The sequence below is a fragment of the Podarcis filfolensis genome (assembly GCF_964270895.1).
Source record: "Podarcis filfolensis genome assembly, chromosome: 6".
Classification (NCBI taxonomy): domain Eukaryota; kingdom Metazoa; phylum Chordata; class Lepidosauria; order Squamata; family Lacertidae; genus Podarcis; species Podarcis filfolensis.
The window spans coordinates 1843923-1860478 of record NC_139609.1 but is presented as its reverse complement, the minus strand read 5'-3'; the positions used below and the strand labels follow the sequence as shown (position 1 = coordinate 1860478).

The following is a 16556-nucleotide window of genomic DNA, read 5'->3' as shown; positions in this document are numbered from 1 at the left end:
GAGAGAGTACAAATAAAGTAGGAGCCTAATTGCATTGTGGGGACAGGGGAGCAGTGCAGGAGCCTGTGGACTTACTGTTACTACTTTGAAGGCTCCCCCCCCTCTGCCCAAAAGTGCCTGAGAGAATAACAGCTTTTAATCCTTTTAAGTTTGACCGAAGCTTTCCCTGAAGCTCCTTTTAAATTTGGGGTGGCTAGCCTTTTGAATATTAGGGTTCCTATAGCTTTAATAACCTTACAGAGTTTCTATAAGGTTTGCAACTGTAGATCACATGTGAACACTTGAAAGCACTGTACTGTTGTTTTTATCATATATGATTATTGTTATATCATTAGAATTATTAATTAAAAGTATTTACTTACTTATATTATTTATCTAGTATTATGCCCCTTTCATCAGGGAGGGAATTTTGGTAGGTACAGCCCTTCAAACCGCGGAACTTTCACATGGCCAAGTGCCTGCATGAAATCCTTTCCCTTTAATAACAGGTGAAGCCTCATGTTGGAAGGTTCACCTGTTGTGTGGGTTCTGAAACATTTCCTTGGATTTTCTCTGGAACACGAGGTCTCAAAATGAAAGCCATAAGCTTTGCAGCTCAGTGGCACAGAATGTGCAGCCTTGCTCAAGTACATTGCACATGATCAGGTGGTGGCATGTTGTGCTCTCAGATCAGGTGGTGCAGATTAGAGAGTGTAGCAGGCCTTTTTGGACAGTGAGGAACCAATAGTATTTTTCTGTGCAATGTTGCTTGCGGAATCTACTTCATCAAGTCAAGGGGTTCAATCAGCTAATCAACTCCAAAGCAGAGAAACAAAATTGCAGGCTGTTTTTGGCAGAAAGAGAATATGCAGCTTGCCACAGTTGGTCTCTTGGTAGCTAGAAACCTAAATTAGTCAGATGCTCTCCAGTTTTGCATAATGAATTGTGCTGAACACAGAGGCGCTTGTACTTCAGTATTCCCAGGCAGACTCCTCCAAGCAGCTCTGGAATCCTCCTCAGGTCCAAGGCCCGTTGGGGAAGATCATGCCTGTGAAGCAGCCCTACTATCTTCAGGGCCAAGACCCCCTAAAACTGTTTGAACAGTCCATGCAGCCTCCCCTCCTGCAACAGCAGCAGCCTCTGGAGAAGAAGATGAAGCCTTTCCCCATGGAGCCATATAACCAGAATCCCTCAGAGGTTAAGGGGCCAGAATTTTACTGGGACTCCTATGGCATGGCTGATAACCGCATCATGATGGCGCAGCAGCAAGCTAACATGGACCGCAGAGGGAAACGTCAGCCAGGAGTCTTCCGCCCAGAGCAGGATCCAGTGCCTAGGATGGGTTTTGAGGTAAATGTGTGATTAATTGATGATCTTCAGGAAAAGGAAAGTGGTTCTCCTTTGAGTGATAGATGTCTCCAAGTGGGTTTAGCTCTTCCTATCACTCAAAGGCAAGAAACACTGTAACTTCAGAGGAAGTTGCTTTCAATGCAGCAGTTTGTGGTGATTCACAGGATTACCAATGAGTAAAAACAGATTAATCTCTAGGTTGTTGATTCTATGGGGGGGGGGAGTGTGCGCGTGCGTTTTAAAAAAACCTAAATGCATTCCAAAAGCACTTTTTAAAAAAATCAACTAACTTGGTTTAGCATCATTTTTAAGATAACACTGACAAACCAAAACAACCTACTAAACTTTTCAAGCTATCTACACATGTACACACACACACACACACACACACACACACAGCGAGGGATGGTGCGTGGGGCAGGAGCCGCAAGCAAGAAACCCCCTGCCCTATCTAGGCAGTAGACAGCTGGTAGTGACTGCAATGGCTCCTTCCTCCCCCAACAAGAGTGCAGCTTCAATCATCCTCTTCCCAACCGTCAAGATCAAGGGCATATAATGTACACATGTTTTTATATTGTGAGGTACAAAATAAGAACCACAGTACATTTTTTTTAAGATGCTGCTGAAACTAATATCAAATAACCCATGTAAAGCTCATAATCTCCCACACACCCACTCCATGTTTGTCTGCCACTAGGATGGAACCCCGGGGAAGTCATCTTGGCAAGGGATATGCACTTGAATATTAACTTGGGAAAGCTGTAAAGTCCGGTTTGAGGATGGATTTCTGCCAGAACTTTACAAACCAACACAATTTGTTGAGGCTTTTCAAATTTTATCACAGAGAACCTGCATGATTTGAATTGTTAGATATCACTCAAGTATAAGTAGAGAAAAGCAAATATAGTAATTCCCTCTGGCAGTGCTGGCTTTTGGCACAGTCTGGGAGGAAGGAGATGGAAGAAGAAACACAAGCGTCACTTAAGGTGGCAAAGTAGATGCTGCCAGAAAGCTGAAACTTGTGAAAAGGTGGAACAGGCCCACCACTTGGCATATGTTGATAGGGCACTTGGTCCTTTCCAAACAAGACCTGTATTAAAAAGTGTTGGATAGAGGAATTCACACTTTGCTTGCCAGTTGTCTGCACCCCTATATGCAGGCTTCTCTGCAGACCAGAAACCAAATGACAGTATAAATACCCTATTTGCTTTTAGAAATGGCCTTGACTTAATCTTTGGCAACTCTGAAGCAAGCAGCAGCTATTGCTCTTGCTTTGACATTGTTTCTCACATTCATGGAATGATCAATGCACAAACCCCCTCCCTCTTTTTTTAAACAAAATCGTCTTTAGCAGCAGTGGTCCACCACAGATCTATTGAGACAATGTTCTGTTTGAGCAGACCAATTGCATCTCTGAGTACACTGATAACTTAATCCTGATAGATGCTGGCTGTAAGAAAGCCCTGGTGTGGTGTGCTACAATGCTACCAGAGGTTAGAAGACAAAGAGCCTCCTTTTTGTGTCATCTTTTGATATTTGTTGCCCTGATTGTGCCTTCAGCTAAGCAAATGCCATTATAGCTAATCTTTGCCTATAATTTCATCCTATAGAACGAACCTGGAGTTCAGGTTGTATGTGCAAAGACGCAGAGGCAGGAAGCCCAGATTTCAAAGAATAAAACAGAACTCTATGAGAGCTCACTGGGGATACTTTACAAGGCCATCACAGAGCCCCGTGGCTGTCTTCAAGAAGGTGGCCCAAACAATAGCATTGTTTATGCCTGGGTATCTAATTCTGTAATTTTAGGTTAGTCTCACTATCCTTCAGTGTGGACCTCATGCCACATTTGAGGCATTTGGCAAGGAGCAATGTTGAGCAATGGGTGATTCATGGAGAAAATGGTACTGATGTAGACAGGCCAAGATAGAAGTAGTAGTTATCCACAAAAAGGAGCAAAACACCTGATCCCTGAACATGCTGTCATTCTGCACAACTTCCAACAAATTCTTGAAACTTGCTTGTGTAATAATTTTTAAAGCCCAGATTCCATGGTGTAGATGATGAAACCTGCTTGTAGTTCATCCGGCTCTGATCATGAGCACATGATCAGGAACTGCATACAGACACATTTTGGTTCTAACTACAGTTAATGAAGCTACTAAGATATTGGAACATTGAAGAACAAAATGCATTAATTCTCCACATATTTATTGCTGCAGTAGTGGAGATCACATTCTCCCAAAGAAGATCCCAGTAATTTTTGCTGTATGCAGATTCAAACTTAGTGGGTAGCAGAGCTGCTCCTAAAACAAACACACACAGACTTGTTTGACTCAATTTTTCTCTTTCTCCCCTTGGTTTTCTTGTGCCCCTGCTCTGTTCTCTCTTTAAGCTGCTTTTGCATGCTGGCATACCTTTCCTTGCATTCCCTTTCTCTGCTTTGCGTTACTGCTGGGCCCCTTCTATTCCTACCTGCTGCTAGTCTTGCTTCCGCTTCTTTCCTTGCTGCGTCTCACTGTGCTCCTTTCTGTCACTAGGACCCCAAGAGCTCCCCTCTGCTTCCTCCGGACCTGTTAAAGAGTCTGGCTGCCTTGGAGGAGGAGGAAGAGCTGATTTTCTCTAATCCTCCTGATCTTTACCCAGCTCTGCTGGGTCCTCTCGCCTCTCTTCCTGGACGAAGCCTCTTTGTATGTATTTGACTTAATTCTGCTGCTTCTCATTCTAATTTTGGCATATCTTTTTTTTATTTATATTCCGTTTCCCTGAAAGGTCAGTAAGACACATGAAATCCATGTCCCTTCCTGAAATAGTTGTTAAGGGGAAATTTAAATAAGCAGAGCTCATATGCTCAGGATCATAGATATCAGCTAAGAGGAAGTAGCTTTAACATAGCTGTAATACTTTTATCAATCCTAGGATTGCTATTTTCTTACCCAGCAACTGAGACCTTAAAAGCTCTGGAAGAGAGAGGGGCTGTTAATAAACTTCTCCCTTGTGGTACTTCTTGTTTGGAATTGCCTTGACTTTCTAGGCCTACTGCACCGTGAGGGAGCAGGAGAAGCTGTTCCAGTTGACTCAGCTCCTGTTCCAGAGCTCTTAAGCAGGTACAGTCTCAGAATCAAAAAGCGGTAACTCTAGATGACCCAAATCCTGATCTCTTGCCTTCCTGAGAAATTCCAGGTTGAGTTACTGTCTCGTACAAAACTGTATCATTTCTCTTTTATAATACGAATGAATAAGCTTGTATCTATATGGGAGGTTGGAGACTGAAACTGAGAAACAAATTTTCAGTTTTGCAGGTGCTTGGTGGGTTTTGATACTGGAATACATTACCCTGCACACCTGTGCAAAAATATATGCCACAGGTTGCATGTGGACCATTAATCCCTTGTTTGAAGGATCACCAGGCAACTTCAGCAATTAACTTATGAGGCCCACACATTCATTGAGCCCATTGATGGTGTCTAGGTCTGTGCAAGTTACCTCTGCCTATATAAGCATAAGATCAAGTATCCGTGTAGCCTAACCTCTAGATGCCTTGTTGTCAAGTGTCAAAATATAAATATTAATGTACCATATGGTATTCACACACTTGTCTGACAGGAGGAGTTGAATGTATTTTTGAATGTATAATAAGATAGTAACATGTTCAATATAGTATCCTTCTGAGGAAAAAGATCATGGGTTTTAGGGGCTTTTATCTTTTTTTACCTTGGGTGAAATTCTAAAGCTTGTTTTTTATATATATAAAAAAGCCGCGGGCACAAACATAATACAAAGGTAGGGTTGCTTGTGTTATGGTGGGGATGAGCAGGCTGTGGCTCTTTTGATGTTGTTGAACTACAGCTCCCCTCAGGCCCAACCATCATAGTCAGTTGACTGGGCCTGATTGTAGTCCAACAAAATCTGGAGGTCCTCAGGTTTCTCACCCATGCATTATGGAAACCAAGGGAATAAGACCATTTTGATCACATCTGGGAAGTATCCACTCTGTTCTCTGTAACTAGGAGGATAGGCACTTGATGAAATTTCTCTTTTCCTGTTAATTGGTCTGTTGAAATGCTTCTCCAAGGTGCCAAATGGGAATTTTGGCCATTGTAGCCCAGAGGATTCTTGAAGACATTGACCAAATATCTGTGGCCATGAACTGTAGGCCAGTTGAAACATTACAGCTCCTATGCCAAAATAAGTCCCAAGCCATGCTCCTCATCTTCATGGAGTGGCCTGAGCCAGTCTTTTCCACAGCAGCCAGCACTTGGGGATGTGGTACCAGTGTGCAATGCTGCCCATGTTTGGGCCAGCACAGAGATGTTGTCAGCATTATTTCTGCCACACAAAACATCACCAACAAGGAATTACTCTTGAGTGCTTGAAGGGGTGTGAGGGAACGTTACATTTAATTGGCATTCATCAGTTGAGCAGGTCGTTGTCTTTCAGCATTGGTTCCTACCCTCTAAAATGGGGTTAACAATTATCCTTCCACACAAGGTGGTTGTGTGGATTAGCACAATGAGGGCTACAAAGAACCTGAACATTTGAGTGGGGATACTGTGGGTGAATAAACTGTATTTCAAGTGTGGCTCAAGGCTTTTGATTTCTGGGAAGGTGAGGTGGCCCATGTATAAAATGCTTGATTTGTACTAAAAACAGGTTTCTAACATTCATAAGCACCAAATGTATTAGTCCAGGACATTTGTTTAACTGAAGTTATAAAAGGGAAGTCATCTCTGTTTGGATGATATACTTGATCCTTTATTTCTACCTACACAAAATATACTGCCTATAGAGATTCTGCCACATAACCCCACACATTCCTACTCTGTCTTTAGTGTTAAGGTATAGTGGTGTCTTCTGAAGCTTCAGGTACTGGTACATTACACCAGTAAGGTACCGGCTTGGATGAGTAATATTGAATTGTTCAACTTAGTGAATAGTTCTCCATGTAGCATTCATTTAGTTTTGGTATTACTTCAGCTACCTTCCCAGTTCCTTCAATGACCTGAGCTGAACCCTCCACAAGCCAAGGTGATTTTTGCCTACGAGGTGTAGAAAGAGTGCCTAACTCTTGACTACTGTAATTCGCTCTACGCGGGGCTGCCCCTGAAGCTGTCCCAGAAACTCCAGCGGGTGCTGCAGAAACTCCAGAATGCTGCAGCAAGGCTCCTCACGGGGTCTCTGCCATGGGAGCATATTCACCCAGTGCTTTTCAAACTGCACTGGCTCCCAGTGGAGTACAGGGTCAGATTTAAGGTGCTGCTTTTGACCTTTCAGGCCCTTCACGGCCTAGGACCCTCGTACCTACGGGACCGCTTCTCCCGGTCTGCCCCACGGAGAGCCTCAAGGTCCATAAATAGCAACACCCTGATGGTCCCGGGCCCTAAGGAAATTAGATTAGCCTCAACCAGAGCCAGAGCCTTTTCAACACTGGCTCCAGCCTGGTGGAACGCTCTGTCTCATGAGACCAGGGCCCTGCGGGATCTGATTTCTTTCCGCAGGGCCTGTAAGACAAAGTTGTCCGCCTGGCCTTTGGCTTGGAGCTAATTTGATTCCCTCCCCCTCTTTCTTTTTCCTTTCTCCTCCTGTGAAGAAGCTGCATCCTAATGTTTTAATGTTGTATTTTAATCTTGTTTTTTAAATTGTATTTTAATCAACTTGTTTTTATTATTGGTTGTTAGCTGCCCTGAGCCCGGTCTTGGCTGGGGAGGGCGGGGTATAAAGAAAAAATATTACTATTACTACTACTACTACTACTACTACTACTACTACTAACTGACCAGAGTGACTGTCAAAGTCAATGTTTAAATCTAGTTCATTAGCAAAATTCTCAGTCTGTTCTGGGTTGCAAGGTACATAAGCCATCACAAGGTACACATGCCAGCAAATGTTTGCATTGGTTTGCTACCAGATAATTTTAGAGTATCCTTCGTCTGCTCATCACAGTTTAGGTCTGATGTCCTGAATTACGTAGCTGGCTTTATTTGTGTAAGCAAAGGCACACGGTTCCCATTCACCTGTGATTAGAGACCTGCATGATTAAATCAGTGAAGAGCATCTTTCTTTGCTGCAGATCCAGCACTAGTCAATGTCAGCTCAAGGCAGCACATGATACTGCACTGGAACACAACATAGAAGGTGGGATAAAATGTGTTCAGTGCTGGAAAACAATTGATTATCTTCCCCGGGCATTAAAAATTTGGAAGTTCCCAAATTTCTGATAGGCAAGACTGAATTATGATTTGTATGAGTTATGCAAGTTGGGCAGCTTTGCATAATTCTTTTGCATAATTTATCATTGAGCAAAGAACTATAAGGGCAATGAAGATTTGCTGCCAATGATTTCAAATATCAGCCATCCCTCTGGTTTGTGATATTTCAGCAGGCATTTGTCACATAGTTTTGGTTGTTCCTTTAAAGACAAACAGGGCAGAAACTTGCTAGGTTTTTTTAAAAAAGGAAAGCTGGATTTCTCATGAAGGATTCTGCACCCAGTAAAATATTTTGCACTTTGTGCTCTAGCGAACAAAGCAGTTTCAGGAATTATTGGGAAAACACGGCTAATTCAGTCAGTAAGTAATCACGTTTGCATGAGGGCCCACACCACTAGTATAGCATTTTAATTAACAAACTACAGTCTAAGTGCCTTCAAGCACTGAATGATGTGTTATTTGAGGTGCTGGGACAAACCCTATTTTTAAAATGACGTTCCCCAGGTGTTTTCCCTTTTATTTTTCTAGTCAATTTATTGAGTTCCTTCTCAAATTTGCAAATACGTCCTTGCCTCCCACTTGCAAAATAACTCTTCTGCATTTATTTTGCACAGTATCTTCTAAGCATCTCTGTTGTGTAACAAAAGAACTGGGCAAAAGTCTTCGCTGCATTTCCTTTTCTCACACAATTGTTTGAGCACTCTTATGATGGTTGCTAGAACCATCTGTTTTTATCCAGAAATGTGACCCATGTTTTCAGTCAATAATGCATCATGTTTTTTCCTTTGGTTTTCTGAAGAAATCGCTGCTGGAGAAACCATCAGATCTAATGTCTCAGTCATCTTCTTTCCTGTCGCTCACGGGCTTCTCTCTTAATCAGGTAATTAACTATAGAGATTGCTTCTCTCTCTTTTTGGACAGTGCCATCAGTTCACATGTTAATTTTTGTAGGAGTCTGGACTAAGCTTCTTCAGATGGGAATCTCATGTTGGAGGAGGGGAAGAATTTCAATATAAATCCTTGCCTAGTGCTGACAGTTCTGGGTTAGGGCGTTTCTTTCTGATAGGCTGCTTCTTTAATTGCCTAACATTTGGAGAACTCTGTTGTGTGACACGCACACCATTCTACAACCGGAAGTGGTGCACTGCAAACACAGGCTTATCACCTCATGTACTGGGTAATAATCTCTCACAACTTTTAATACAATTTTGAAGAAAGCTTCACAACCTGAGTCATGTGGTATTTCAATTGCTGATTTTTTAAATGTATTTTTTCCTTGGTTTTAATGTATGGTTGTAAGTCACTTTAAGTTTCCTTGGACAAGAAAAAGTTAATAACAAATATAAGGAGTAAATTAAAATAAATAATAATACAAAGAATTGCAATTTGATGCTTTAACTTCAGTCTAATATGTTCATGTTATGTTTTTTGGTTTTTTTATTCTGCAATTTGCAATTGGCTCATCGGCTAATAGTTCAAGGAAAAGATTTAAGAAATAAGGGAGGAAAAGGCGCTACGTGCTCTCAGGAGTAGGCCTGGGCGATATATCGATATATTGCCCAGGACTGCTATGAGGAGCAGACCACAATGTCGGCTTCCCTCAGCGGTATATCGCTGGTGAAACAGCCACTGCTAGCAGCACCTCTGGAGGGAGTCAAGAGTTCCTTTGGCGAGGTGCCAATCCTTCTGCAACTTTAAACTGCTCGGCTGAGGAGTGTGCAGCTGCCCTTGCCTCATTCAAGCAGTTAAGAGACACCCCAGCCCGGCGCTGGCCCATCAAGCCGGCGGCAGGGGGGGGGGCTCTGTGAAACTGCTCAGCTGAGGGGAGCAGGGTTGCCGATGGGCAAGAGCGTTGGGCGGGGGGAACCCTCCCTCCCCCCCAGCTGAGCGGCGCAAACAAGCTGCATTGCCCCAGCCTGCGTGAAACTCTCTCAGCTCTTGAGGGGAGAGCTGGGGCAGTTTCCCCTGGTGTCTCGTGGGCAGAGGCCAATGCTTCTTGTTTTTTCAGCATCGCAGTATATCATCAGACCGTGATGTTTGGCTGGCGATTCACTGCAGTGTTGAAATGCTGATAGCGCCCAGCCACACTCAGGAGCCTGTTCCCTGCATTTCTCTGTGTGAGTCACTGTTCGGATTGCGTTTCTACGGAGCAGGTAATTCCCCAGCTCATCTGCATTGGGAGTGATTGCTTGAGCCAATCACACCTGCCAGAGAATTTCATTTTCCCAAACTATTTCAGATGAAGCAAAACATCTGTAAACATTGCATTTGCCATTTCAAACCACAAACCACATGTTCACCACCATTTTGTTTCTGTATTATTATTTTTTTAAAAGAATCCTCTTTTTAAAAATTGGGGACTTGGGTGTTGTTGTTGTTTTTCTAATACCCCCAAATAATTAAAATGATTAAAGGTACAAGGCTGTGTTATATCCATGTGCTGTGCTATAATCTCCAGTGTGGTTATAATGTGTGATTCAGGACACATGAAGTTGTGATAACTATGTCTTATCACCCAGAATTCCTTGATTCTTTTAAAAAAGATTTCCTTAAAAAAATGTAGTGAAATGCAAATATAGTTCTGTGTCTTTAATAACAGTAAAAATCCTTTTTTAAATGGCATGTTTCTCGAGCTGTGAGAGCTGTAATATTTGCTTGCCAGCTTAGGTATATCTTCCCTGATTCTGACAGAAAAACTTACTTCACTGCCCAAATGCAATAATGTATTGGATAGGTCTAGGGAGCAGGTTTAATTTTCATCTCTTGCTCTTGCAGGAAAGATACCCAAACAGCATGTTCAATGAGGTTTATGGGAAAAACCTCAATGCCAGCACAAAACCAGAGGTCGCTCCATCAGTGGCTCACCAGGAGACTTCACTCTACTCCCTCTTTGAAGGTACTCCATGGTCTCCATCTCTTCCAGCCAGTTCAGGTAATACACTTGCATATATGTATAACATACATTAATATTTTTCACTAACTAGTTCAGAACCCAAGCGTGGTTTGACTTTCTTCTGTGCAGTCACACAACCCACCCTCTTTCCTTGCTGCCCATGTCCATTTTATCACTTGCTGTATTTTCTGGGAAGTGAACAGAACAGAGTGCCATTTCCCCCACTCTGCATGGCCTAGCATTGGCAATTTTTTTACTTGAGAGGACAAGCAATAAGTACCAATTTGTAAGGAAGGTTTAGCTCTAGAAAGTTCCAAAGGTGCGGAACAATTATGCCTTGACCAAAGAGTTTCCCACTCAAAGATTGGTCATGTCAGCTACTTGTTTTGTCATGTAAGCATTATAAGCCCATTTCCCAAATGGCTACAATTTCAGTTTTGTTAGTCTGCTTGATCCTGTATGTAAGAATGCTGCCATGAGGAAACAAAGCCAGGCAAAGACTCAAAGGACAGCAGTGAGAAGTGTTCTTCTTTTAGATCGCCGTTAAATGACATGATATTACACAACACAGAAACTGTAAATAAGGGGCAACGCTCCCTACAAGAGTTTTTTTACCTCAACCTTAACAAAGAAACAGATTTAAATATAGTATGGGATACTAGTGAGGCAGTAATGAGAGGTTTTTTAATCAAACAAATACCAAAAAGGGGGGGGCGAGATTTTGAACACATTAATTATCTGTCAGGGAACTGCCATCAGTACTGGAGGCGGAGCGCAAAAGCCAGAGGGATTCCAGAGGGCGTCCAGGGATCGGGAGGAGCAGCCCGTCTTCTGGGGAAGAGAATCAGTGCAGCACCAGGGGAGCAGCTGGGGGAAGCGGCGAGGCGGTCTCAGGACTCCTTGCCTGGGACCAGCAGAGAGAGTGGGGGTCCTCCGTTGCCCACGCCCTCCCTGTGCAGAAGGCTTCCGCACAGAGAGGGTAGGCGGAGACTAGGCGTCAAAGAACGTCTTTGCTGGAAGAAGTTTAAGAAAAGCCCACTCACGGATTCTGCCAGCGATTGAGACAGCCACGGGTGAGTGGCTGTCCGGACAGAAGAGGTTCACTTTGGCAGCCCAGCCAGGTATCTGCACCCAGCCAGGGAGATAGGCACCTGCTTACGCACGAGCAACCCCTAGAACCATTGCATTATCAAAGAGAAGGAATTAAATATAAAGCCAGAGAATAAAGAAACTGCAGACTACCGAATTATTACAAGCAAAATTCTCAATGTTGGTGAAGCAAGAGATTGAAATGAAAATAAAATTAATGAAACAAAAAAACTTTGAATCTGCAAATAAGCCAGGTAAATTGTTGGCTTGGCAACTTAAAAAGGAAAGGAAAAATAAGATACTAAATAAAATTACTGATGAAGGGAAACATTTGATAAGTCTGAAAGAGATAAGAAAGGTATTTGTAAAATTTTACACAGCATTATATCGGTGTGCGAAGGAAGATCCTGAGAAAATTGAATCTTATGTAAACGACTGTAATATACCTAAAGTTTCTAAAGAGGATTTGAGAACGTTAAATGCATCCATATCAATGTTGGAACTGCAGTTGGAGATAAGTTGAATGAAGATGGATAAAGCACCAGGCCCAGATGGAACTACTGCAATTTAATATAAAAAGTTCAAAGATGTGTCTGTAGACTCAAAAAACAGCAATCTGTACTTTTTGGGGTATTGTATTGACTTTGTTCTCTAACCTTCTGTTCTAATAGATCATTCAACACCAGCTAGCCAGTCTCCTCATTCCTCTAACCCAAGCAGCTTGCCAAGCTCTCCTCCAACCCACAACCACAATTCTGTTCCATTTTCCAACTTTGGGCCCATTGGGACTCCAGACAACAGGGATCGGAGGGTCGCAGATCGATGGAAGACTGATAAGCCAGGTGAGCAGGAGGTTTTAGCATGAGGTATCATTTCAGTGGTTTGTTGGATCACTTGCTTGTTAACCTTTCTCCCTTTCAGCAATGGGAGGATTTGGCCTGGACTATCTCCCAGCAACATCTTCCTCATCAGAGAGTAGCTGGCACCCAGCCAGCACTCCCAGTGGTACCTGGTCAGCCCATGGCCCGTCTGTAGAGGATTCGTCAGCTGTGCTTATGGAAAGCCTGAAGGTAGGTTATATATTGGGGCGCCAGGACAAAACATTGCAAGAGTCATTTGGAAGGTTGAGCTGGTGGTTTTGCTTCTTACTACAAAATAATACAAATGTTCCTTCCACTGACAACATCTTGAGAACATAAGAAGAGCCACCTGTTCCAGCTCCCTTTATTCCACAGTGGCCACCCACATATCGATGGGAAGCCCACAAGCAGGAAAGGAGAGGGCAACAGCGCTCTCCAATGTTATTTCCCAGTGACTGGTATTCCGTGGGCATCTTGCATTCTTCCACAAGAACTATATTCTGGACTGGTTGTTGATTAAAACTTGGGTAGTCAAGCCTTAATTACAGATTTAGACTCCTCTTTTAGGTATCAACATGTTTTATTGCTTTCCTGATCATTTTTATATGGATAAGCTATTCTGACAAAGAATTTAAATTATTTTGTGATGGCTAATCCTTTTTAACTGCTTTTTAAAATAGTAAGTTAGTGGGGCGCTATTGCATTATTGAGTATTTTAGCTGCTGTATTCCTCTTCTCTTCCTTCAACATCAGCCCACACTTCATGGCCACTGAGCATGCTCAGTTTGAACTGAGGATTCCCCCTCCTCAAGGTTTTATTTTAAAATGTGCTCCTGCAAGTCTGCTGATAGCTTCCCCCTTGGGCATAAGGGCTGCATTCTGACTACAACAACACTTCCATTCACAACCTGAACATCTGAAATAGAATTATTGTCCTGCTCGATACCTGATTCTTAAGGGGCCGTGTTTTGAGTTTAGCAAGAGCTGAAAGGCCAACAGCATTTGCTCTGTCCACTAATGTGCTCCCATTTGAACTGAGACATCAGTGGGCTCCTTAAGGCACTTCCCTGGAGAGCAACAGCAAGAGGAAATTGAGGAAGAGCCCTCTCCTACTTATTCAACTGAGTCACTCACTCAGACTAAGGCAAAAGGCTGGACGGAGGTGCTGCCAAAGTCTCCTTTGCTGCTTACCCTGGTAGAGCAGGGATGAGGAACCTCTCCACCCCACCCCACCCCACCCCATCCCACCCCAAAGTTGTTGAACTTCAACTCCCATTAGCTTTAGCCAGTGTGGCCAGAAACAAAGGTTGAAGTGCTTATTTCTGTTTACACTGGGGATGATGCAGTTAAAGACCTGTTTGCCTGTACCTTGCCTCGTGAAAGCAGTTGAGGGTGCTGCAAAGTAGGTGGGGAATTGGGATGGGAGACTACACTGGGGTGGGGGGAATCCGGTTGCCTACTGTTGCAGTACTGTAGAAATGAGAAGGGGTGGCGAGAGCATGGAAGAAAGTTCACTTATTTTGACCGTTTTGGCATTTTCTCTTGCTACTTTCGCTTTCACGTTAGCGGATGTTTGGTGTGTGCTTCTTTTTAGTCTATCTGGTCCAGTTCGATGATGCACCCTGGACCTTCTGCCCTGGAGCAGCTGCTGATGCAGCAGAAGCAGAAGCAGCAACGTGGGCAAGGTGCCATGAATCCACCGCACTGAGAACGAAAGGGTGGCAACCTTTGCAACCGAAAAGCTCCATACATCATGGCATGTTGGGTTTGCAGGACTGTCTCACACGGCCCTGTGCGCGTGGCAGCCCTCTCTTCTGTTCCTTGCCGTCAGGAGGGCGTAAGTGCTCCACCAACCCACTGAGTGTGCACGAAAATGTCTGCAGTGCAACGGAAAACCAACACCAGGAACTCTCCCATCCCTCCGGGGCCCTCTGGAGGGAGAGAGGGACTGCTGTTTGTCTCACGGTAACCCGATATCACCGCCTCTCACCTTCTCCATCGTGCATGTCCCCAGCCATGTGGGAAAATAAAATGCTGAGAATGAAGAGCAGATGGGAGAAGCCACTGAGAACTTCTCGATCCTCCTCCTCAGTTCTGGGGAACCAATAGGAGTCTATTACCGATAGCTTTGCTGACTGAGAATGTAGTTGAAATTTATTCCTCAACATCTAAATTTCCAATTATTACTCTCTCAGTTGTAAGGCCACACTGAATTCTTCCATACACAGATGTGCTTTGTAGTCAGTGTGTAGCAACCCCTCCAGTCACTGGTCCAGCCCGAGGTGGGTGGGGGTAGATTGGGTGGGGGTGCTAGCGTCCGTCTCCCAAGTTAGGTAAGGAGTTTCGTGAAGGAGAATCTATCCCCTCCAGTACCACTTCCACCTTTTTCTCAGAGGTTGTCCCTGGAATAACCCCAAGCGGGAGAGATTCCAGTACTGAAGAGCAGTGGTCACTGCAGGGCTCTCCGTTAGGGCAAGCAAACCACTGCTACGGGGTTTTAAGTTAAATGGTTCAGATTCCTGTACATTTTATGATAGTGTAGTGACCAGCCTCATGAAATGGCAAGCTGGTCTGTGCATTCACAGCCTGACTCCCTTTTTATGTAGGTAGATAAAAAGCTTTGTGTCTTCCCCCCCACCCCACCCCCTTTCTCCCTTCCCCTCCTTCCCCTTTCCATGCTGGTTGCTTGTAGTTTTGTTCTTCATATACAGCATCCCAGTCATAGCAGGATAATGGGGAGTAAAAGAGCTAGTCTGAACAGGATGATGTGTGCAATCCCTCTCCCTATAGGTGTATGCCCACTCCACAGGCCTCCACACACCTGTAGCCACAAGGTTTTTGGAACGGAAGTTCAAGGCAGCAGAGGACACATCACATGGAACCCGCGCACAGAAGCCAACCGTCCTACTAGCCCCTACAAGGGTGCACAATGGGGACAAAGGGTTCCACTGGATATATTTATTTGCGCAGAAGGAAGACTGCAAATCTTCTTGCATAGGATAAAAGGACAGCATTTATTTTTGTTTCCCAGCGTAGTTACGGAAGCAACCTAAATACAAGAAACTGCTGCAGTCGCAGGAGTGTGTGTGTGCGTGTGTGCGTCTGTCAGTTCAGGATCTGCAAGCTGGGAAATGGCTGCAGAGCAAAGCACATCCAGGGTCCACAAGGGACGTTGTGGAGTCGGGGAGCAGCCCCATATAGACTTGATATAAAAGGGAAGATGTATGCATAGTGCTCTGTCTAGGATAGGAATTGGACCCCCTTTGCCTCCCCATGCTAGCAGTGTTGCTGCTCTGCATCACATCTCTAAACGATGTTCCTCCGAAGCAAAAGTCTCAAGGATTAAGTTCCTGCCCTGGTTGTAATCTTCAGCTGAGACCCTCTGTGCTTATTTGATGCCCTGTCCCTGCTTCCAGCCCACCCTTCTTCCAGTTTGTGTATTTGAGCTGTGCATCGAGGCAGCTGCAACATTCCAGCGTTTGAACCACCACCGATTCTTGCACCCTAGCAACCTAACCAGGTTCATCATCTGACTCTCTCAGCAGCGCCAGAGTCCCAGCCCATAGGCTCCTATTTCTGCATGAGAAGTCTGGTGTTTAGAATGTTCTTCTTGATCTTTTGAGCAGGGCTCCCTATTCTCATCCCCCTTACACACACACACACACACACACCCTGCTGTCAGGAGCCTCAAGGGAAGGGAAGATCCTCCCCCCCCCCCCAGCAGAGAAAACTGGTTTGTGTCGTAAGCTTCTTTTGTGTTTTTGTCTGTCTGTGCGAGACCTGCAGCTGCTGAACTCAGCTTTGCCTTTAATTAAACCATGTTCTCTACAGCCAGCCTTGTGTAGTTACATCTTCTTTCATCACTGAGCTGCAATTGAAAACTGTATTGTTTCTCCGCTCCGCAAAAGAGGAAGTGCTAAATTATGACATCTTACTCTGTTCAGTAGTGAAAGGGGTTTATAGTGCAATGAAAGCTTTGACTGCACTTAAGCATCTAGGTGGGGACAAGTCCAGAGCAGACTAGGTTGCAGCTTCGATGCCAAGCAAAATATTATCTCCTGTTTGATTTCAGCTGGTGATGACAAAATGCTAGAGGCATACACATTACTAAATAGTTTTCCAGAACTTGGATACTATAAATATCTAATGTTAACTCTTTGGAACTGGAGTGAAAATGTC

General features: G+C 44.1%; 1 protein-coding gene across 2 annotated transcripts in view; it reads left to right on the top strand.

The window, feature by feature from the left end:
• SMG7 (SMG7 nonsense mediated mRNA decay factor) overlaps nt 1–16211 on the top strand; it is a 62058-nt gene extending 45847 nt beyond the window's left edge. The window contains exons 17-23 of one of the 2 annotated variants that reach the window (XM_083621362.1): nt 955–1329; nt 3867–4016; nt 8335–8415; nt 10311–10467; nt 12189–12359; nt 12439–12587; nt 13972–16211. In XM_083621362.1, coding sequence (XP_083477488.1) covers nt 955–1329; nt 3867–4016; nt 8335–8415; nt 10311–10467; nt 12189–12359; nt 12439–12587; nt 13972–14085 — 1197 coding nt within the window. In that variant the 3' untranslated portion in view covers nt 14086–16211. The remainder of the gene's footprint in view (nt 1–954; nt 1330–3866; nt 4017–8334; nt 8416–10310; nt 10468–12188; nt 12360–12438; nt 12588–13971) is intronic. The other variant, XM_083621363.1, reaches the window with a different exon arrangement.
• The last annotated feature ends 345 nt before the right edge of the window (nt 16212–16556 follow it).